At 38.7% G+C, this 24,533-nt stretch overlaps 1 protein-coding gene across 1 annotated transcript in view; it reads left to right on the plus strand.

Moving 5' to 3' along the window:
* The first annotated feature begins 283 nt into the window (after positions 1-283).
* Positions 284-24,533, plus strand: part of MGAT4C (MGAT4 family member C) — a 125,968-nt gene continuing 101,718 nt past the window's right edge. Inside the window, exons 1-3 of the mRNA XM_019543123.1 lie at positions 284-327; positions 1,855-1,949; positions 3,978-4,024. Of these exons, the coding sequence (XP_019398668.1) occupies positions 3,986-4,024 (39 nt within the window). The 5' untranslated portion in view covers positions 284-327; positions 1,855-1,949; positions 3,978-3,985. The remainder of the gene's footprint in view (positions 328-1,854; positions 1,950-3,977; positions 4,025-24,533) is intronic.

Here is a 24,533-nt window from a genome sequence, read left to right on the forward strand (position 1 = left end):
TTATTACAGAATTTCCACAGTAGTTGCTAATTGTTGCATAGTAATAAAAGTGGGGGGGGTTCAATTTTCAGTGTAATGTATTTAATGACCTAGTACTTAAGCAAATGCAAAAACACAAAGCATAGATAATCACAAAAAGTACATTATCTGTTTGGATCATCTCCGTTGTGGACCGTCTCAGTTTGTTTTTCATTACTGATACTAGAATTCCCTACAAGGGAAGACGCTAATAGGTTAGCATGGGTATACCTGCACTTCATTGTCTTTTTGTTTTATCTTTTTTTTTTCAGGATTGCCCAGCAACCTCTTCAACCTTACGGATTTGAGGTATCTCCCTTCCAGAGTGACAAGCTTCCTGATCACATTCAAGAGAATTTTTCACTTTCACTTCAGTTGAAGCCATTCATTACACACAGCCCTGGTATTAGGGCCCTACATGACAAACTGCTTCCTTTCAGTCCTTCTGTCTTGCTGCTCATCACTGCTTCCTTGGAGATCAGCACTGTTCTCCTTTGAATCCATTAGTCATTCTTGAATAATGACATAAAAGCTTAGCAGTGCTTTAGAAAAAAAGCCTTTTATTATACTTTTTTAGCAACCATTAATATCTATAACACTCAGCAGTCTTCTAATTTTCTTTTGTGAAAGGACAAGCTGTAACTACATGGCAAAATGGCATGGGGTCCTAAACTATTACCAGTTTCATTAACGTAGGTGAAATAGGAAGAAAAAGAACAATACGTTTCATTCATGTCAGTTACTGGAAATTTCTACGTTTTCAAAAACCTCTTCTCTGCCTTCAGCTGAATTTATAAACACTAATTAAAGTAAAAATCCAGTATGACAGGCACATTGTTTTTCTTTATCCAAGTACCTTAAAGAAAGCGGTCCAAAACTGAGCATGAAAGGATTCAAGCACTACACCAGATTAATGACAGCATATCAAAATATCATTTAAAATACTCTATTCATGGTAAAAAACTGTAGTTTTCCTGGTCTTATCTGATCATATAGGAGCCCCTACCTGAGAGCAGGATTGTAAAAAGGAAAATTGATAAGCTTTACCTATGTTCCTCTCCAGTCACCTACTGAGTAAGGATGGCATTTTGTGGCAACTAATGGCTAATTCAAAATGAGTCCACATTGCCTATGCAGAATGAGCATAATAAGAAAAACTATGCACAGGGAGCCTGAGTAACTTGTTAAGGGGTGAGACAAAATGAGACAAATTAAACTGAAAGGTAATTCTGTGCTCTGAGTATACCAAACTATGCGCCATGGTACATGCTCTGACTATACTATAATTACTTTTCAGGGACATGTATTTAATAATAATTTAATATTTCTGATTATATTCTAATTCTATGGGAGTCTCTACCCAAACTGCTGTTTTTCATGCGGGTTATCACTAAATATTTCTGTTGTGCTGGGTTAGCTTAGATCTTCTGATTTTATGATTGTGATTTCTGAAATTCAAGTCTTAGGGTGGCTAAGTAGTCATAACTTTCTAAATAAAAATGTTTAGATCAATACCTGCATGCCTGATTTTTTTCCCCCAAAAATGATATTTCATTAGGATTGTATCAAAAATCTGGATGTGCATCAAGATGTAAGCCACAGCTTGCAAGATCTATACAAACAAGTAGTATCTTGTAATAGCGTATTTTTGATGGAGAAATTTCTGATGAATAAATATTTGCATAATATGTTTGTGATGCAGTGCTGCTTAGATATAGCATTTGATTTATATCAAAATTGTGTTTTAGGTGTTATTACGACACCAAATTTGTTTCATAACCTGTTTTCTGAGAGCTTGCTTACTACTGAAATTACTCTAAAATCACCTTTTTATAGGAACTAGGATGATTGTCTTATAGCTGGACCTTTCAACTGGCAAAGACAAGTGGCTGTTGTCTTGTATTGCCCCTTTGAAACCTGATTTCCAGGTGGTAAGTGTTCTTAGCATGCTTTTTCCCCTTCCCTTTAACTTATCATTGAGAGAAGAGGATCTCTTCTCAATAGAGAAAAATAGTTAAATTGGTAACCCAAGGGTCTCTCAAAGACTTACAAAAATCAGTGAAAATAATTTCTAAATTTTTATACAGAATTGTCCTCTTTGAAGAAAGAAGTATATTCATGATAAGATGGTGATAATATTAATTCACGGCCAAGGGTGTGCTTTGAACGTTAGTGAAAGCTGCTTAATGCTACTAATATTATACAGTACATTTGTAACGCCTTCTGATATACATGCACCTTCTGAAACTTTCTTCCTACTTTATGCCAATTCTGCAGAAAAAGCAGAATTAATAGGTTTCAGTAGTATCCTTGGTTCATGTAGAATATAAATGACTTTATAAGGAGGAGTGTAATCTCCAAAGGAGTGAAACATTTTTTTCCTATTATTCTTCTTTTAATTCTTTCCCATTTGATGGTGGGAGGACAAGGGAACTATGTTACCCTGCTTTTATTTACAGTAACTTGCAGGGTAGAGGATTGTTGAAGCAGAAGAAACTTCATTCTTTCAACAAGTTTACAGTTTCTGTCACAAAAGATGGCTTCACGGGGTAAAGGGTCATCTGTTGGGCAGTTATTTATATCTTTGTTGCAATGGCAGAGATGGGACAAAAGTAAGTTTATGCAAGTATTAAGGAGGTTTGGGGGACAAGAGCATTCTGCCTAGCCTGGTCTCAGCTACACAGAAATGTAAGCTTGTGCTTGATAGATAATAAGGCTGGCAATACATTCCTACTATATTAATAGACACAAGCACTATTTTTATTAAAAACACATTTGCATGTGTTTCCTGATAGAAGAACAAAATATACCAGAACTCCTGCTGAGTTTATTTTTCAGATTGATTGAAGTTTAAGTGTTGTGAATTTACCTTTCTCTAATTCTGAAAAATGGATATTGCTGTGTTTTCTTTCCTTTGGGACTCTCAGAGTAGGCTCAGTACAATCTGTAGCACAGACCCTGTGAAGTTAATGGGAACTCACCATTAAGTTCACTGGATCCAATATTTCACTCAAACAATGCACAAAAAGACAAAGAGACAGGGGTTGAGGCTTTCAATGTGGTCCAGAGGAGATACATTAATGCTGTGAGGCTATTTGAAAAGAAATTATATGAGTAAATCCCCTAGAAAGGTTGGAATATCTCTGAAATTCACTGAATACGTCATTCTTCACTACACCAGATTTTGATGGTAGCATTAAGCTTTAGGAACAAAATGCAGAGATTTTTTTTTCCCTTTTAGTGTGGAATTTCTGCTACCCTGTAGGAAGTGGTTTCATATATGCATTAGAAGTATACATACCTCTAATCCAGAAAGCTTGTCTTGTGTCATAATATCTCTTGACCTTATAACAATAGTGGAAACTTTAAAAAAACAACCTCTCAGAGACAATCCAATGATCTGTGAAACAGTTTAACCTTATGTCTCATAGTTAGTTAAAAGCCAATTACCAACCAATGAAAATCTATTTTAATTCTTCTTTTCCTGGGTACTTAAAGAAAGGTTAAACTATATTCATTTCTGCACAGAAAGCAGGTCAATGTTTAGGTACCTTCCAGGCAGATAATTGTATAAACCAGTCCTGGAGGCAAGTTATCAATAAGGATGGCCCTTGGAATCATATAAAATACACTCTTTGACTTCCCAAAGAATCAGTAGTCAACATGTCTGCCTTCCAGGCAAGATATTATACTGACATGCCTAGAAGGCAGGTCAGCATACGCAGATACCTCAGCAGATATATTGCTATAAAAGTCCTAAATTTAAATCAGTCTATCCTAGCAAGAATCAAATTCAGACTTCTCTATTGTATTGAGAGAGTGAGCACATCTAAAAGAAATCCTCTTAGCAAATAGCTGCTCATAGGAGACCAACAGAATGGCCTCTGCTCTGAGGCATACAAGGACATCAGGGTCTTCCTGTAAAGTTGAATAGTAGTCTAGTTTTCTTTTCTTTTCAGATACCAAAATGGCATCAAAACGATCGGGACACTGGATGATTATCAAAGTAAGATTAACACTTCTTACCTTTTATAATTTTTTGATCCTTTGGTATAAATTCTGTTAAATAAATCCTGGAAGGGTCAGCTACTGAATCCTTTTAGCATGTGTTCATACACTTTTTTTTCTTCTTTGTCTTTTTTTTTTTAGTATATCAGAAGTAGTACATCAGGTTATTCTCCTAGAAAGAGAAAACATTTGAATGAGGGTTCAGTTGTGTCTTCACTGTAAATACAGATAGAAAGTCCATTGGGTGGCCCCAGGAATACCTTTCCCTCCTACTTCTCCCATTTCTCTGGGAATAGAGTCTATATGGAACCAATAGTGCAACATCTATGCTCACTTTGTCTTTTTAGAGGATGGGGCTAGGGATGCAGCAGAAGCTCATATTCTTGTCACAGACCCATCTATGGAAGATTGGAGAGACGGTCACACTTTAGAAATTATTTCCCTTCTTTCACTGTTGCTTTAACTGGTAACTGCTTTAACTGCTTTAACCTAGCACAAATGCAAAAAGTAATCCCTTTCTGGCACTATTTTTAAAAAATGGATAATTTCCAATATGCCCAAGATTTATAGCTGCAAGTATCTTACACAATGTTTTTTTAATCTGTTAAAATATGTTTCAGTCTGCAATATTTCATTTCATGTTGGGGGGAGGGGGGTTCTCTGTGACTAAGTGGTATACATTGATATTCTCTGTCAGACATCTCTCCTTGAAAAAACACAATGTAATTTAAAATGAGTCAGTTAAGAAGCCATGGGGGAGACAAAGTCAAATGCAAGTATTCTCTTCAAGTAGTGAGAGTGCAGTGGGTTTGTAGCATCTCTAATTTTGCCATTCCAACCTATTTGTTGACCATTTTAAAAAATCATATGCATTAGTACCTGGAACATGCTTGAGGGTTGGCCCTAAGAAGAGTCTATTAATGAAAGAGAGATGCACAATTTGTTTCATAAAACCAGATTTCTTGTTTTAATATTTTTCTCAGTAATATAAATGTGTATAAAGTACAACGTTGAAGTGTACAACCTTAAAAAAGTTACAACCAACCGTGGAGCTCTGACACTGTTTCCTCCAATCGCATATCATTTTGGTTCAAGTATAGCTATTCAGTTTTGCCACTGAAAAAAAAAGCTGGTGATAGGTCAAACAATATGATTGAAAGAGCAGTTCTAGTGGCTTAGGGAGAAAAATTATTAACTTCCAAAAATAATAAATTGAGGGTGGATTTGCAAGGGGTTTGTCACCTTCTTCTTTCTCTACTGGAGAATCCAGATATCTTCAGAAAAAAATAGTTAATTTGATTTCAGCATTATAATATGTTTTAGGCTTTGCTTTACTCATTCAGGAAAGTATAATATGCTGCTTGGTCTACCCATATTGCACACTGAGCTATGGGGGGAGCTTATTGTCACCCCCTCAATATTCCGTCCTGGACAAAGTAGACTGGAGTGAGACAAATGAGCAAACCTTTTTCTTCCTTCTCCTACCTCATCACCTAATGGATAGAAAAGCTAGTCAGAGGTGACTGTGGAAATAATTTCCATCCTGCAGTAACTTATTACCACCCCAAAGCAAAAGGAAAACATGGTAAAGGTTGTGAATCTATCACAATTCCTTCCTGCCAGCTGTACACTGTATCTTACCCAAGGCTGAGTCTTAAGGGGCAGTCTAGCTCATAGGGACTGTCTGGGTATTCATGTTGATAATATGCCTCTGTAGGGGCTGACAGCTTCCTGCTGTAACTCATGGTGCTTCACAGGAAGAGCTATGAGTTACAGCATTCCCCCACACCCAACAGAAGTTCACTGTTTAGTCCAGCAGATTGGGGGTTGAACTCCAGTTTGGAGTGGCTGCATGTGTGCATCTACTCTCCCCTAGCCCCTTCCACCCTTCCAGATTCACTGCTGTATTCAGAATGGGAGGGGGACAAGGGAGGGAGCTCAGTCTGGGGTTTGTCTAGGCTGTTCTGAAGGATGGGCAGGTGGATTGGAGCCCTCCCACACCCCAGGGGGGCTCCAATCTACCCACTCCACCCTCTAGCACAAGGTGGGCAAACCCCAGACAGAACTCCCTTCCTTCCCATGTCACTCTCCCATTCTAAAATGACCCCAGGAGCAGGGCTGGGCTGCATCAACCCAGACCTGCTCCCAGCATGTGCTGACAGAAGTTCATGAAGGCACTCCACTTTGGAGCACCTTTGTCTGAACCCTCATGAAATGAGGGTTCAGATTGTCATGCTACTGGGCACTCTTTAAGTGCTTTGCAGATGTCACCTTCTGTAAGGATATACTGGTATAATATATTTAATGTACTTCATGTTTAAATTTTTTTAAATAATTTGCAAGCTATAAAATGATTTGCTATAACAATAGACCCTTGGTCATCACCTGTCTGCCATAAGTTTGGGCCTATTCAAATTTCTGTTGCAACTTATAACATTGACACTGTTTCCCCACCACTGAGGTAATCACCTTATGATTCATTAACAAATTACATCATGTTTCTACAGTATGCTTAAGGCTATAGATAAATGTTATGTAGAATTATTTGGGGAAACTGAGAAAATCATTCTGTTAACAATTATGCCTTTTTTTCATTATAGAGTCTCTCTTGCCAACAGGATATTCTTTTGTTTAGCTTTCATCTTTATTTTGGGGGATTTTTACAAGACTTCTTTTGTTCCCACTGTTTATGGTTTATTGGACATTATAACTCTTTATGACATCATGGAGCTCTTACGGATACAGTTTTCTCTATTAATCAAAGATTGGAGAATTAGATTGCTAACAGCAATGGAACACAGCTAAAAGCCTAATGCCAATGGTTTCCTTACTTGCATAGTAGTTTTAATATATAGGCCATAATTATCAAAAAAAGATGCCTAAAAGTTAGGCTGCTGTATCCATATTTACCAATCTAAGTGGCTCAGTTTCAAGTGTTGTGCAGCAATCATTTCCCAGTGGGAGATCAAATATGTAGCACTTCAGTGTAACAGTTTAAGCTTGTGCAGTTATGGAAAAACTGTAAACTGTGAAATGACCTGAATCACCTTTGCATTACTGCAGCTTTTCACTTGTGTAATTCCATTACTAAGTGTTGAAATAGTGAATCATGCCCCTATTTTAGATGAGTATATACACTGGTTCAAATAATGTACTTGATTCATTTTCCATTTAAATAAGCATGTATATTTTGAGTCCTTACTGGTATTTTTGAGATGTAGCCATCTACATCCATTTTGCTGATCCAAAAAAGGTATAATTTGATACATTTCAAAAACAATGTGAGATTAAATAGGTGGCAGCAAAATGTTATGAAGGTACTGATCCCTCAGTTTCTACATCTCTAGAATCAAGTAAACAGGTTCAGTATGGGTTATATTTCCCATGGCAAAATCCCTGAACTTGTTTGATTCCCTTCATTCTGGTATTTTACTGTGGAAGAAAATGGAATGTATTTTTGTAATATTGTGCCTCTTGAATGACTTTATGGTATATTATTCTGCAGGCTTTGAAAAATTAAATAAAAGGAAAAAATGCATAAATATTATTTTAAGTTTCATTTTACCATGATGTACAGTAGATTTGAATGAGTTTTTGTGACCTGTGAATATTTCATGGAAGAAAAAAAATGTGTCTAGTATGGTGTCTCTAAAAACTGTGGCTGCCTGAGAAAGTAGGTTATTTTTTTTCTATTTTCTTAACCTTCTTAATATTTGGGAAATTCTCTACTGTTACATTTTGTCTGAAGATGTTTTATATTGTATTCCATGTGGAATACAATATAAAATTCTGTTCCATTAGTGATGGGCTAAACCTAAAAGGCTTTTAGGATTTGTTTTGTTCCTAGAATAAATTTATATGAATATTTTGAACTGCTTTGGTCTAGATTAGGCTGAAAATAGTGCAAGAACAGATTTTCTTGTTCAATCGGGGTATTTGTTGTCCCTAACAATCCCAGGGATCACAGGCAGGGAATAGAATTAAGATTGATTTTTACAAAGCTCAGCATACTATGATTTGTTTAAGTTTTGTTAAAAGCTCAAGGGAGATTTTAAAATAAATAAATATTTATTTATTTGAAAAATGTTCCCCTACTCTGACTGTAACTACATTTGTATGTGCAATGGCAGAGGAATGTATCAGTCACAAGAGACATTTGATCGCAAAACCTGGCTATAAAGGTATTCAGAGGTAAAAAGGCAAAATGTCAGGATGGTGGTAGCTGATAGGAGTTTGTACCACGCTTTCCATTTGATCAGTAGCCTATTAATAGTCATCACCACTTGTCAGCACCACTACTGTACAGCAATCATTTCTGATACCACCACTCTCATACAAGTTGTGAAAGGCTGAGGTCCTATTTGAACTCCTACCTTCCTAGGGATGAAGGTATTTTCCATCCCTTCTGCTGAAGCCATTTTACTGTGCAGAAAAGAATCTAAGTTTTCTTGTGTTAGAATCAGGATAAGAGCCAAAGGAAACATGATTGCAATGGAAAACATGGTTATTATGGTACTTAACTCCTTGTTCCCATTACTATTCATACATTTTATATGAAAGTCATTGGATAAATAAAACAGTAATAATCCTAAACAATGAGGACTGCTTTTAAATGGGGAAAAATCTTTTCAGAGTGAAAGCCAGCCTTCAAGCTGCAGAATCCCTCCATGATTACTCTCCTTCTGGCATGTTGGATCTTGGCTTTTTTGCTACAAAAAGGATACTCCTGCTCTTTCTAGCCTCTGTCCTAGTGATTAGGAACAAAGAGATCTGAATTTGAATCCCTGCACCTGAAAAGGGCCTACACCTCAGGTTACCTGCTTTTGAGGGAAGTGCTTTTAATACAAGTTTCTTACATGCAAGGCAGGCATCATCTTTTCCTCCTCTAGCTGTCTTTTTTTTTTAATTAAAGTGATTATGTCCATTTTGTTTTAGGCTAAACTCCGTGCTGTAGTATGTGTTAAGGATGCTGTGAGTCTGCCTACTGAATTGGGCCTTCTCGATGGATGTCTATACCAGTGGTTCTCATCTGGGGCATCATGAGAAGAAAAGCCTGACGGGGGATTTGATAACAGTCTTCAAAAACCTGAAGGCTGATTAAGAGAGGATGGAGATGGACTTTTCTCTGTGGCTGTAGGGAGTAGGAGAAATGGCCTCAAGCTACAGCAGGGGAAATTTAGGGTGAAGGTTAGGAGAAATTTTCTGACTATGCCAGTGGTCAAACGTTGGAACAGGCTACCTAGAGAAACTGTGGAATCTTTGGAAGTTTTCATAAGCAGGTTAGACAGGCACTTGGCTAGGTTTAGTGAGGGATGATTTGAGCAGGGGTCTGGACTAGATAACCTTGTGAGGTCCCTTCCAGCCCAACTTTCCTATGATCCTTTTTTGTGCTATGCATAAATGTCTTTAAGAATTTAGGTATTGTTCTGCCCAGGTTCTGTCTAGGGAACGTTCAGTAAAAGAAATTAGCTCAGATGTTTAGACACCTCCTTGGACAGGCACACACTGAATAAGGTTTTTTAGATTGCAGTTTTGGACTTAGGTGCCCAAAATCTACTTGCATCCTATTTTATGCCCTAAGTCCAGTCTTAAACTTTCATAGAAAGTTAATAAAACTGATATATTGCTCAGATCTAGGATTTGGTGCTGGGTGTTTAAAGACCTACACAGGCATTCTTGGGAATTTATAAAAGCTTACTCAATGTGCTTAGGCATTTTTGGAAATCCCAGTGAGTGCCAATCTTTATCCTTCGGCAATTTAGTACCCCAGAAAATCTGGCCCTTAGGCACTTTGGCATATCTTGTTCAATATTCAAGGCTGGGGGAGGCCATGGATATTATTTCAGAGGACTCCTATAACCTACTAGCAAAATAGAAAGTGTTTACCGTCAGCAGAAGTCCAGACAACAGGTACCTGCATACTAACAATGCCTCGTTTTTCACTGGTCTACTTTAAAAGGCTCCAGATGGTGCAATGTATTGCTTATTTCCATCCTTTCTTTAGAGGAACTGAATCAAGGCCGTTTTGTCTTGTGTGTTATGCTGAAGACTTCTGTATAGAGGTAGCTGTTGAAGTGGAATTAAAAGCTTACTTTGCATCCCATTAAAGAACAATGTATCCAGTGGGTTCATTAAAGTCTTTTTCTAAAATGCTATTCATTGATTTTTTTTTTCACTACAGCCATAGTTTGTCTGTTTTTTGTCTTTAGTAGATCAGAACTCCAATATTTACCCACTAGAGCTAAACTTTATGTCAAGGAAATTAATCCCCTGATAGGAGAATTGTAAGTAAACCTGATAGTTGGATGACGGTTGTTGATGAGGCAGCTTACAAGGTCTGAAAGCAACTGTTCTCTGTGCTGCACAAATAAAAAGTCTTCAGCGTAAGCTGAACAGCAAGCATTGTTACCCCCACACATTTCACATACTCTTCAGTAGTTCATTGTTTAATACAGTTGCAACATATGCCAAGGAAGTGGGAGTAGTGTACGCTTTGCATCAGAGAGGAATTGTTTGTATCATTCACATTTTAACATTGCTAACCAGGACTTTATACGGTAATGTAAATGGAGGTTTACCAATTGTACAGTGATACTAATACTTCTGCTATGGTTTTTTTCCTTTTTTCCTTTTAAAATAATTAAATTAATATACCCAAACTTGAATTAGTCTTTTTCACAAGTGCATCAACATGACCGTTCATGGACATCCTATAGTTGACCCTATCTGTTTTTCCATTGGTAGGGACCTATAGAATTTGTGGCAGAAGTGAGCTATACAGCAACTTCTTTAGTCTTGCAGGTTCCCCTGTGCCTTTCCCACTTGCCAACTGGTGGAGGGGCCCAGCCGCTCACTCCTGATTGACAGGAAGGTAAAAGAGACTGTTTTATTATATGGCACAATTTTTGCCTTCTGGCCAGTAAGAACCAAGCATCAGGGCCACCAGAGGCTCCCCTAAGCCAATCAACAATGGGAAGGGTGCGGGGTGGGGCAGGGAAGAGAAACTGGAGATTAAAGGAGCTGCCACACAGCCCACTTCCACCATTAATTCAGTAAGGCCCTATTCATTGGATCCAGTCTATGCCTCTTATAAAAAAAAATTCCTGATCTGTCAGTATATATTTTTGTACTTCGTACTGTTAAACTTTATACTATTTTATACTGATATACTCCACAAGGTGGTATAATATTTCCAGTACAACAGTCCAATACTCTTTCATTTCTGTAGCGTTCCCAGCTTTGTGACATTTGCAAATATCATAAGCATACAGCTAATTCTTGCATCTGGGTCTTAAATTAAACTGTTGGATATCATGGGTCTCCAATAGATATTTTAGGAGCACCATTAGTATTTTTTCCTTCCATATCTGTTGTAAGACCTTGATTTTGTTGCAGCAAGCAAACTTAATTTTTTTTTTTATGGTAATTTCAATGGTTGTTTCTCTATTGACATTTGGCATCATAACATTATCCTTATTTACATCTTCATGCTTAGAGAATACTGAGGAAAATTGTTCAATCAGAATTGGGGACAGACTGTGATTATCCTTGATTTCCCTCCCATTTTTAGTGCATAGTATCTCTCCTTTTCTTCTAGTTCCCTTATTTTATGACCAAGGAACCTTTTATATAATTTGTTCTAATTTTCTTTGCAAGATCCAACTCATCTGAGGTATTTTGCTTTCTTGTTAATAAATAACCTCTGTAACATCTATACTTTTGTTAAATCTAAAGTTGATATTAATGTAGCTATTGTTACATTTAATGAGTTAAGTAGCATAAGGTAGAAAAACAGCTTATAGATATATTTTTTTTACAGAGAACAGTAGTCAATTAATAAAATAATAAGGAAGGAAAAAATCTAGTAATACTAAACTTTTAGACAACTAGTAAATCTCTTCTTTCCATATCCATGGCAGCATAAAATGTTTGGTTATTATTTTGATAATAGAAAGTAAGCAGTAATGGTTTATTACAACTACAGTGATACAATCTGTGGCAATTTATATTAAAAGAAGGTGGTTAAATTCTTCAAAATAGCATTCTTCAAAACCATTTACCATAGCTATTAGATATTATAGTTTTGTGTCCCTAGTTAGTAGAATTAGCCAATTGTTTTCTGTTGGAATTATTTACCAATGGAAAGCTGAAATTTTACATGGGAGACTTTAGGAGAAAAACTCATATTGAAATTTCTTATGAAAGAGATTTTGAATTTCAGTCAGATTTAATAATTGATAAATTGATATTGACAGGTTTTTCTTTTTCTGAGAAGTAGCTTCACAGGAATACCAATATTTGCAAATGAGCAAATAGATTAATTTATCTATGATTATTTACCATTTTGCATTCCTATTTGTTGCTGTAAATATAAATTTGTCACCCACTCAGACCGCATTGTCAATACTGTATGACTTAGGGGAACAGAGTACACATCTACAACTACTGAGCAGAGAACATTTTGCAAAAAAAAAAATGCCTAATGGTTAAAACATTTTGAACAATCTATCTGATCTACACTTATATTTCTACATTTATAGAAATTGGTATTGGTTTGTGAACAATATACCATATTTACTTAATTATAAGATGAGGTCCTGTCCCCCCCCGCCATGGGGCGGGGGGTAGTTCCTGGTCTTAGAATCAAGTATGAGGCTTGGGGTGGCAAGCTGTTGCTGTGGCCCACACCCTAGCCCCTAACTGAGGTCAGGACCATAGCCACAGCTGCTACCTACCACCCACCACCTCTGTACCTTGCCATCTCTCCACTGCAGCATCTTCGCCATATCCTCCTGCTATACACCCCCTGCTCTCCTGTCTGCCCCTCTACCTCCCCCCTCACTGCCAACAGGCTGGTATACACTGCCGTTTGGGCACAGAACGCAGCTCAGCCTTTTAGCAGAAGCATGCAACCTGCACAGCTCTTATGGGAGCTGGGCTGGGGCTGTGGTCCATGCCCTAGGCTACAACAGGGACAGAGCCTGCCAGCATGGAGCAAAAGTAAGGGTGGGAGGTGAGAAGCAGAGGCCAGGGATGAGTGGGATCCAAGACTTTGGTGGGGCAGGCACAAGCAGGGGACAAGCAAAAATGTATCAAAAAGGATAAAATTGTTTAAAAAAAAGAAAGAAATCCCTCTATCAAAACTGCTCACACTATCTGCTTCCCTACTGCCTGCCTCCTTGCAGTAGTGGTGGTAGGAGGGTGGGGGGATGGATTAAAAATGGCCCTCCAATAATTAGATTCTATACATGGAAAATTATAACAAATTTATAAATGTTCCATCTATAGAAACTAATTTTGGTAGGGTCATCTTAAATTCAGGGTTGTCTAAGATTTGAGTACATGCCATATTAACAGGAGAAGAAAAGGAGTAAAGTACTCAGGTAATTAAATAATTTTACGTTTTAATTTAAAACACTTGTTTGGGTGAATTCATGCTTTGGTCATAAAGATCTATCAGGGTGATACTTCAAAAGCTATATGTCAAAGTGAGTAAATAATTCATATTTTTCATGAGGTTACCTTGTTTTATTTGTATTTATTTTTTGTTATTACACTCTCATGCACTTCCTTCAATAGAACTTATGTGCAAGCATTTCCCCAGCTGCTTCAAGAGTATGTTTACCAGTAACAATAGCTGCAAAGCTAAAATTGTAAAGCTAGCACATTCTTGTTTGTAGAGAAGAAAGCGGGGAGAGTTAGACCTGGATATTTTTGGTGATGATGTTCTCTGGGCCTCTAAAAAAAAAAAAAAAAAGAGAAGAAAGAAAAGAAAAGATGTTTTGTAATTGGAGTGGAAAATCCCTTGAAAAATGATTGCAAATAAATTTTAGAATGTTAAAGGTGTCCAAAATCAGGATTGCCTGAAAATTTGTGAATTTATTAAATCAGTCATGTTGCCAGTCATGTTCTCTTTAGGCAAACAAATACATTTTAGTGTTTAAAATGCTTCAATTTCTCATTTCTTATTTAAACTGCAATGACCGGTTAAGTCTTGTAGGCTTATTCTAGGGTGCAGACTATTATGGTAATATGAAAAAATGCTGAGACACCTAAGTAGCTTCTGCTGATTGAATGTAAATAAGTACTTTCCAATCAATAGGCATTTAAAGACACACTTGTTATTCTGGAACAATGGTATGAAATCTGTCTTGTGATGTTATGTATTCACATCATATAGAGGAATTCTATTCCTTTATTACAATATGTGCTGCAACTACACATTGAGACTGAAATTACACTAAAGACCACCATCCTAAAAGGGCCACAACCCAGAATCTAATTTTTCACCTGCAGGCAGTTTTGTGGACACCAGTAAATGGAGCTCAGTGACTGGATGTACTTGACTAGCTACTGAATTTCAGGTTAAATTAGATGCTTAGGTATTTAAATGTTATTATTTACATCTATAGTTATTTTTGCCCATGTATTTACAGGCATATAATTTAGTCTGCTTTTTTAAAAAAAAATGGCCTAATCAACAAATTATAGTGGATTAATTTATGTGATATCAATAAAGGTAAATGGAGAGTGTAGAATGCCAGTGGAAAGTTTTATTCCATTAATTTGAAAAGATGCCCCAATTTACCGTATAATAAAAAGCTGTATTGATTATAGTACTATCTTAAATCTAGGGTTTCTGATCCATCAGAAATTTTAGGGTTTTGCTTTTTTATTTTTTTGGTCCAAATTGGAAGCTCCCCAGATTGCAGAAGGCCAGACAAAATATTTTTGTCATTTTTCCCAGATAACAGCTGCAGTAAAATGCAGCTAAAGTGGCTTTGAAGCAAAGGCAGGAAAGTCAGGCCCAGCTGTTGTTGTTTTCATTTGTCCTTTGAATTTCAAGATGACCATGGCATCACTGATTGGTTTGCTTTCTGAGAAGATGTGAATGGCTGATCAGGCCCATTTGTGCTTTGAACTGTCTATGGCACACACTGAGCAAAATATGCCACTTGCCACTTTGGATTGCTTGATCAACAGCTGACGTGCTGCTGTTGCAAGATTTATACTGTTTGCACTTCTCTGTCTCAGCAGTTCTCTTCCACTGATAGATGGTAGTTCCAGTATGAGTGAGGTTTTGCAAAGTGGAAAAATCTTCCCAAGACTTCAGGTCAATGTTGAAATGTTTCAAGGATGACTTGAGGGAGTCCTTGAAGTGTTTCTTTTGACCTCCCTGATGAGAGTGCTTTCCTTCCTTTAGTTCACCATAAAAGATCTTCTTTGGCAGTCACTCATCTGACATCCTGGTGACATTGCCTGTCCCTCTCATCTGTGATTTCACCAACAGTGTGGATTCTTGAAATGCCTCTCCATGTACAAAGCTCAGTGTCTTAGACTTTGTCTTGCCATCTGATCCTCATGCATTTCCTTAGACAGCCCATTTGAAAGCGGTTCAGCTTCATAGGATGACATCTATACACCATCCAGGTTTTTCATGTGTACATCAGAATTAACAACACAATGGTTTTGTAGATCTTCAGTTTTGTATGCTGACTGATGCTTCTGCACTCCCGCACATTTGTACATAGCCTGCCAAAGGCCATGTTTGCTTTAGTAATTCTGTCATTGGTTTCATCATCAATGTGAACTGCACATGACAGTGTACTCCTGAGATAGGGGAACTTGTCCACTGCCTGGAGGGTACTTCCCATCTTCAAAAAAAGGTGTGGGGTCCTAAGAAGCATGATCCTAGAGACTAGCAATCTTATCCAGAGGTATCTGTGGGAGATTAAGATGCTCAGGAATCCTGAGGATCAAACTTAAGGGAAGGAATCTTCCAAAATAGTTCATTCTATAAGACTGTGTAGATACTGGACCCTGAAGACTCTGGCTTCTTTACTTTTCATGCCATTCAGGAAGAGCACACACCAACTGCTGAAACTTCCTCAGCCTGATGAAGGGTTTTTGAACCCAAAAGCTTGCTTAAATTTTTTTTCCAACTATTTAAGTTGGTCTAACAAAAGATATCAGATTCACCCAAAAAACCTTGTCTGCCTATATTTATGGCCCTGCATCCTTTCCTGAAACCACACTAACTCTTAGGCAAGAGCCCTTGTTCAATGTGTTGTATAAGGTGATTCAACAGAATACTGGTGAGGATTTTACTGGCTATTGACAGCAAGAAGATGTCCTTATGGTTGTCACAGGTTTGTCTATTGCCTTTCAACTTGTACAAGTGGATGATGGATGCATCCGTGTACTTATGGTACCTTGACTCCACATTGACTGGAACAGTTCAGTCAGTTTCAAAGCCTCATTCAAACCTCCAGGCTTGTAGATCTCTACTGGTATACCATCTGCTCCAGGTACTTTATCATTTGACAGCAGGTTAATTGCTTTCACAGTCTTCATCGGCACTGGAGGATCAATGAAAGATATTAATGCCTACCTGGGGCAGTCAATCAATTGCCTCCTCACTAACAGATGATTGTTGATTAAGGATATTGTTGAAGTGTTCTGCCCATCTCTACAGTATCTTTCCTTTATCCGTGAGCAGTGTGGTGCCATCAGCATTCAATATTAGAGATGTTCCTGATGACATGGCCTATAGATTGTCCTCAGAGTATCATAGAGATTCTTCATATCATTCCTGTCTGCATAGGACTGAATCTCATCTGCATTGCTGTTTAGCCATGGGTTTTGCATCTCTCTGAGTTTGCATTGGACAAACTTCTTGGTGTTATTGAAGGCTGGCTTCATTGATGTTGAAGTGCTGTCTTCTAAGCAGGCCTTTTGGAGCTGATGTTTCCCATTCAGTAGTCTCCCTGTGTCAGTAATGTTTTCATCAAGCTAATCTTAATGTTTACATATCATGAGACTGACAGTATAGGATGTAACTGAGTAGACAGTCTCTCTAAAGGATGCCTAATTTTCCCCCAGTGTTAGTGGAGTTTACATCAGTCGTTACTAGTTGGTTGCACAGTTCTTCAACAAATGCCTGTTTCTCCTGCCCAGTTTTAAAAAGAAAACTTACTCACTCTCCCACCTCTAGAAGGAGCACAGAATGGGAAAATCCTTAGCTTTGTATCTTCCCCAATGTACTGGCCAGTACTGGTAATTTTATGAAAAAAAGAGCATGCATTTATTGTTTGTAGAGATCATCAACAAAGTACAATCAGAAACCAAGGGGTTGTACATGTTGATTATCTCAGAGGGAGCTGTGATATAGAGATGCTTCTTTTCTTGGCTACTCAGGTTGTGCTGCAGTAACCTAACCATTCTTCAGGAAGAAGCCAAGGTAGAAGTGTACCTTATAGATAGGGCAACCATATGTCCACCTGCTTTGCTTGCACACAGCAGCAGCATTGCCTGCCTGGTGTACCATGCAACTCCATCTCCCCTCCAGAGTCCAGCCTGGGACTTTTAACCAACTGGCTGAGACCCACCTATGGAAACTTGGACTATCCTCACCAACCTAGAACACACGGTCACCCTACTTACAGACTAACTGAATCAGAGAGGCATACATTTTTGTGAACCACAGCTCACTTTATCACATCCTATTAAAGGGCATGCAAAAAGCAGGTTATCAAATAGAAGTAATGATTTGAATATAAAATATACTGAAGGGAATAGAAAAATGGGGCGAGAGCATAGTGCTGAAGAGGCAAAAGGTGTTGGAGAGAACAATAAATGTGTATGTATGTAAAAAAAAACAAACAAAAAAATCCACGTAATGAAATTAAAATTTCTAATCCCCATTTAAAACTTGCTTAACATAATCCAGTCTGGGGATGATTTCATGTTGTGCAATTTTGCAATCAGGTCCGTTTTTAAAATTTCATTGTTTCAGAACAGCTACTCGGAGGTCAGTGATGGAATGTCTTGGGAGGCCAAAGTGTCCACTTCTGGGCTTGATGTCAGCTTAGTGACCATTCATTCTTGGATCTTAAAATCTTGGATGTTTAAATCAGTCTTATTGGGTCCAGTGGTGATATGGTCTATGTTGACAAGGGTGTACAACTGGCATCTGGGTATAATGAAAGGCCTGCTACGTCAAGAAGAATAGGAATTAGGTAGCTTATGCCTGGAGAGATGCTGTTTGAGATTGGGAGCTTGTCTGTAAGTTTTGTCCCCCATGGTTACCTTGACCATCATTTTCCAGGAGGGGTTTGAGGTCATTAATGATGTGGCCAAGCTGGGACTGTAGGTGATGCTCAAGGGGATTATGTTGTCCTTGTTACAGGTTGGTACTATAGCAAGTCAGAGTGGGGTCTGGCTCTACCTCTGATTTGCATGGCTACAGTTTGCAGTGTAAATGTAGGAATCCCTACCCCAGATCCCTAAGGTGTACATCCCATTTAGTGGATCAGAGTAGAACAGGGTGTAACATAAGGCTTAGCTGTTGACAAAGGATCTAGTGGTGTGCTTAGGATAAAAGCTAGTGGTGCTTAGGTAGCTGTACCTGCTGTCACATTCCAATACAATGCGATGGTGATGTGGCCACTGCAATCTTTCATTGTGGTGTCTAAGAACTTAATTTTCTGTGTGGAGTATTCTATAGTCAGTTTGATGGAAGTGGGGAAGTTCTGCAAGTAGAAGTTCTCTAGAGACTCTTTCCCATGTGTCTATATGATGAAGATGTCCTTGAATGCACCCTTAGGTATATCAGGGCGATAAAAAGGTAGCTGGAGAGGAAGCAGACTTCAAGGTCTTTCATACATTTGGGGGACCATACATGTGCCCATGGCAGTGCCTTTTGTTTGTAGGTATAGGTGGTAACCAAAGGCACAGTCTAGTGCTTAAATAGGAGTGTATGCGTGTGCATGCATGCCTACACATACACATTACTTTAAATAAGGATGACCAAAGGCATTGCATGTTGTAGGTATTATTTTACAATACTTAAAAGTTGTGTAAAACTGAGGTCCTTGTCCCAAATAATTTTCTGCCTCAAATCAAACATAATGGAGCAAGATTTATCTATGCATGCAGTGTTCGATTTGGATATAATTTTTCTTCCTTTTTTTCACTTTGAGGATTTTAACTGATTCCTTGCAACACAGATGCACAAAGTGATTTTTCATAGAGATCTGAAAGAAGAGGAAGTGAGAAGGGCAGCTTGAAGAATATAGAGGAAAACTTCTTCAGCAGATATAGATACATGCATCTCTGAGTTCAGTGAGCTAGATTGATTTACCTCAGCCTGGGATCTGGCCCATTGAACTCATTATTTTCTTGTGTCTGTATTCTCAGAAGCTGAAAAGGCAACCTGATTAGAGGATACCATCATTAATCCTAAGGACTCATGGGGGGGAAAAAAACATCCAACAGAAATTTGTCTTCACTGGGTTGCTCTAAAGATGCACCTCTATTTCTCTATAAAGTAAAAAAAAAAAGACTTGAGGGGTTTTTTTAGAATTTAGAACCAGCTATTTTAGTTTTCAGATTGTCAGCATTTATTTTGGAAAATGCATGTTTATTTTTTCCATTTTTTGAAAAGGAAATTACCTGATTTTATAATTAGGTATCATTGATTTCCTTTTAACTGTGGACACTGATGTTGTACCCCGCTGCTTATAATTATAGCAAGATTTGTGAATTTAGCATTGTAGTTGATTTTGCTCACCTTTCAATTATTTAGTGAGCAACTTCAATAAAAATGAGTTCATAAAGATTTGGACTAAATCCATTTGCTTTTGTGATGGTTTTTTTATGTGCCCCCAAATTAATTATTTACATGTTTCCTTTATGGAACTTTTATGAGAACAATGAAGACATGCATTTTTGCATTGATTACTATAGGTTTACTCTCTTTCCATATGCACTTGAATAATGGTGAAAATAAACCTCTGATGCGGATTCACTTTTTTTCCTCAAATCAAAATGCTATTCCTGCACTCCAGAAATGTTTGTATACTTGACAAAGCTGTTGTGTATAGTTCAGACAAGTGACCCAAATCATTAAATGCTGTCAAAAAGAGCAATATTGCGCTGGTGACATCAATCAAATGGTAATGCCCTTTGACATTATTCCTAAAGGACTCTGGAAAGTAAAGTAGAGAGCTATGGGATTTTTTATTACTGTGCATGAGCTACCAAGCAGAAATTTTTATTGCAAAAAGGATTATATGATACAACCTCTACAAAGAACATGTATTCATAAGAAAATAACTCTTCATAGCAAGATGGTGGCTTAGAAATGAACTACTGCATTGATTTTGAGGATGACAAGTCCTTAACGTGAATTCCAGTTTGAATAGATATGTGCAATAAATAAACAAAGATCTTGCAGTCTTATCTCAGACCTTAAAGAAAGTAAAGACCACATTTCAGATTTCAGCCTAAAATAAGCACTCAGTAATTCAGACAATCTGTTTTCCACAGCAAAATGCTGTGTATGTACAGAAGCCAAGGAGTTTTAAGTGACCTTCATAACTTTCCTTATCTTTTGGCTTGCTGGCAGCTGAAACAGTTCTTGGCATATGCCATCTGGCCTAATCTTGCCTACCTTCACCTCTATAGAAATATCAGTGTCATCTTTACACAGTATCAGAGATGAAGTCCCATTTGAGCAGTTTTCTAACTGTTCTTCATAAATTAGACAGCCCAAAACACCCAGACCAGGGGTTGAAAACAATACATTTTAATGGCAGGTTAACTCAGATACAGTAATTCAGTGCATTGAAATGAGCACTTTAAACTGGAATTCAGATCTCCCTCAAACATGTTTGGTCATCTTCAGAGTTCATTGGATTTTGTGTTGGTAATATCTTTCATATTGAGCCCTGTATTTGTTACTAGTTTAAATGACACATAAGTCACTTCATGGGCCATTTTTTATCTCAGAGATGCCCAGCTGTCAGTGCATGGGCCTCATTCAGACTTCCAGGGATTAATTTGTGGCCCCCAAGCTCCCACCAAACCACTACTGCTCTGGCTGCAGCAGCATCTAGGTTCTCTAGGCTTCCCCTCCCCCCTCTGACTTCTGCTTCCTGCCCCAACTCCAGGGAGCAGCTTGATGTGATGCAATCCTTGGTGCAGCATGGGGGCCCACAGTGGGAGAACTGAGGATGAGACAGGGGTGCCCGTGTGTGCAGAACAGTGGGAGGGGGGAAGGTAGGGTAGTACACAGTTCAGTGAAGGAGCATGTGTGAGGTGTGCCATAGGGAGCCTGTGGCTCATGCTGGTGCAACCTATGTGTTGTGTGGCCTGCCACCACTTAGAAGGTGAGCAGCCTTGGCTTATCTTATTAATATTTTTATATAAAGGACACAGGCTCCATTTCACTCATTTGTAATTTAAATGAATTCTGAACAGCCTGAAAATCCAGGAGGTTGGCAATCTAAAACCCAATGGCAAAGATAAATAGGTACAGTCTGCATATACTCAACAAACTAAAAAAAAAAAAAAAAATCATAAAGGGAAACAGCCTCACTGTGCATTGTCTGGAGGTTTTACATTAAAAGGGCCAAACTATTTTTATCGCTGTTTCCTGCAGTTAATTCCACTGAATTCATTGGTAGCTTTTGTGAGTAAAACAAACAGGACATAGCCCTCAATGCTATATGAGATTTAAATCAAGTTTCAAGCTTGGTAGCATTTTACCCCCACGATTCATGCCTTTTGCATACATATAGTGGTTCTCAATCTTTTTAGATTCAAGGCACCTCTTGTTAGACTTGAGGCATCCCTCAGGAAATGCCGGCTCTTAACTTTTACTCTTATTTTTTCATGGAGCATTTTTTTTCTGTTGCAAAGAACTCAGAAATAACACAACAGGTCAGAATGGTTTTAACACTATGGATTCCTATTTGAAATCTCTGAGAATTTTTACATGTGCTCCAGGAATGGGGTGGTGGGATTTTAATTAAAGCAGTTCTCAGGAACTGCTCTAATTAAAATACCCACCGCATCTTGTGTATTTAGCATTCCACTCTTCAGAATGGTGGCAGGGCACTTTCGACTCATTCAACAAGCTTTAGTTAAAGTGCCCCACCACTATTTTGAAACATGCGGATGCTGCATACATGAGTCACTGCAGCATGCTGGACCATTCTGATTAGAATGATCCAGCAGACTCGATTAATCAGAACACATCAAAGCACATGTGTAGGTGACCATTGGGTTTATCTTGTAAATTATGTTTGCACACTTAACGGTGTTAATATTGTGTGCACCCCATGGCACCCTTGAAAGGATCTCAAGCTATCGCAGGGTGCTGTGACACCTTCATTGAGAGTTACAAATGTAACCAACACACAAGGTAAAAGACAAGACTCCAAGGACATTTATACACATACTTTTTTTTCCTGCAATGTGCTAGAGTTCCACCACTTCGGAGGAGACTGGACTAATCAAGTCTGCGCTGCATGCAAGCTGAGGTGAACCATGCCACATGCAGTTGTATAAGCAGTAAAATGTGCACCAGTGAGCAGAAAATGGCAGTGATGCGATTTTGAACTAAAGTACCTCTGAGGTGTTTTAGTTCAATAGTGTGCCACCACCATTTTCTCAGCACTGATGCACATTTCAGCACTGTAGCTTTCCGTGCCTATCCACCTGAGTGTCGTGCTTCTGGGTCTCCTTTAAGCCTCACTGTCACCTTTGGGGCTGTACGGTCGGGCTACAGGGAGTGGCCTTGGGTCAGCTCACCCTGGGGTCTTTCCTGCCATGCCTTTGCTGGTAATTAGTCTTCTAGCAGGAGGAAAGTGTTTGGTCCCGTCTCCCCTGGAACCTCCTCTCGGTCATCCTCATGGCCTTTGCTTTTCAGGGCTCCACCTCCCCTACACCCCGCCTAATGCCAACCATGATGTTAACGACCAGGGCTGGTGTTCTGGCCCTCACTGATGCCCAGCTTCTCAAGGGCTGTGGCTGGTGGACTACAGATGGCACTGGGACTGAGCATTAACCACCACCCTTTGGTGCTCCCTGGTTCTGGCGGAGTCTGGCTCTGCTTGGGCTTTGGGTCCCCTTGGCAGGTTCCTCCCTCCCCAGGTTCAGTACCTGTTGCCTGCCATCCATGTCTAGATTCTGGTTTTGTTGTCTCCATAAGTGTCCCAGTCACTGCTACTGCTGGCCTCCATCCATGCTGGTCTTATAGGTGACTCCTTGGGCCCTCACTGGCCGGACTTGTCTTCCATGGCTCCCCCTCTGGGGTGCCACCACATCTCCTCCATTGCAGGACCTTTGTCCTCCCCAACCCCCCCAGGCAAGTTAGGGACTCCACTTCCTTTTCTGCTTCTGCTTCCTCCCCTCCTGGGTTCCTTCCTGCTGTGCTTTTTGTCCCAGTGCTAGGTGGCTGTCTGGCCAATCGCCCTCGACATGCTCTGACAAAGTTTGCCCACACACACATGGGAGCCATTCCCAGCTTGTCCCAGCTCCACCATGGGTTTTCTCTTTGATTTTTCCATAGGATGGAAGTTAGGCTGATTGGTCTACAGTCACTTTCACTGCTGCCAGCCACTGGTGTGGCATCCTACTGCTTTTCTCCTGCCACAGGTAAGTGTTCTCCACAAGTACTTATACAACTGCATGCATTACAGCTCTGGGTGCTTTTCAAAGCGCCCAGTGCTGCAGTGCTTACATATGTAAAAATTCGCCAAGTGTCTGAAGTTGGAGTTGATCTCTGTTAAATATACACTTACCTCTAAATCAAGTGTTTTTCATCATCAAAAAGCCTACCTACAGAGGTAAGTATATTTATAATAGCAGAAGCCTCCTCTTCATTCATTGTACTCCAAGGCATGTGCTACAAAGGGGAAACTGGTGTAGATTTTACTCCCCAGGAATATGTAAAATCAAAATGGATTTTAAAAAGGAACAATAAAAATAAAAAAACCCCTCCTTCATGTAATTATCTTGTCTTTTATCTATGGAATAATATGTATACGTGATTCATAAGTGAAGAGCTCTATAGAAGTTGTCATTCAGTGATGTTCAAGTTTTTTTTAATAATCAACTTTTGAGGGGAACTTGCATTTAAAAAAATAATAACTTCATACACAGGAATGAATGGCAGCATGCAGTTAGCCCCAGGTGACTACGATTACTATTCAAGGGTAATTATAGAAGTATTTAATAGATATTTTATATTCCATTTTTCTGTGAACCTTATTGAATATATTTACTCCAGCATTTTTCTATGATTTAAGGCTTTAAGTATAAATGCAATACCTTTGTAAAGGCTCAAGCAGAACCTTATGAAAAAAACAGTAGTTGTCAAAGCTGAACATTTTTTATCATACTTTTATAAGAGAATTGGGGTCTCAGACAATTGCAGTATTATGAATGAGAGGTGACTGTACATTCATGGAAGGCAAGACAGACATTCTTTGTTCAATAGACTAGCTTTTTGACCAAGGAAATTCAAACAGATTATTAAGTGCTTGTAATCTTTTTGTAAAACTTCAGTGCCAAAATTGAGCCACCTTGAATAACAGCCATGTATATGCATATAGATTCATAGATTGTAAGGCTGGAGGGGACCTTGGAAAACCATTGGGTCCAGCCCCCTGCACCAAGCAGGAAAGGTAACTGGGGATCAAGTGACCCCAGAAAGATGA

The sequence above is a fragment of the Crocodylus porosus genome, unplaced genomic scaffold (genome assembly GCF_001723895.1).
Source record: "Crocodylus porosus isolate Cpor-Errol unplaced genomic scaffold, CroPor_comp1, whole genome shotgun sequence".
In the NCBI taxonomy this organism is placed as follows: domain Eukaryota; kingdom Metazoa; phylum Chordata; order Crocodylia; family Crocodylidae; genus Crocodylus; species Crocodylus porosus.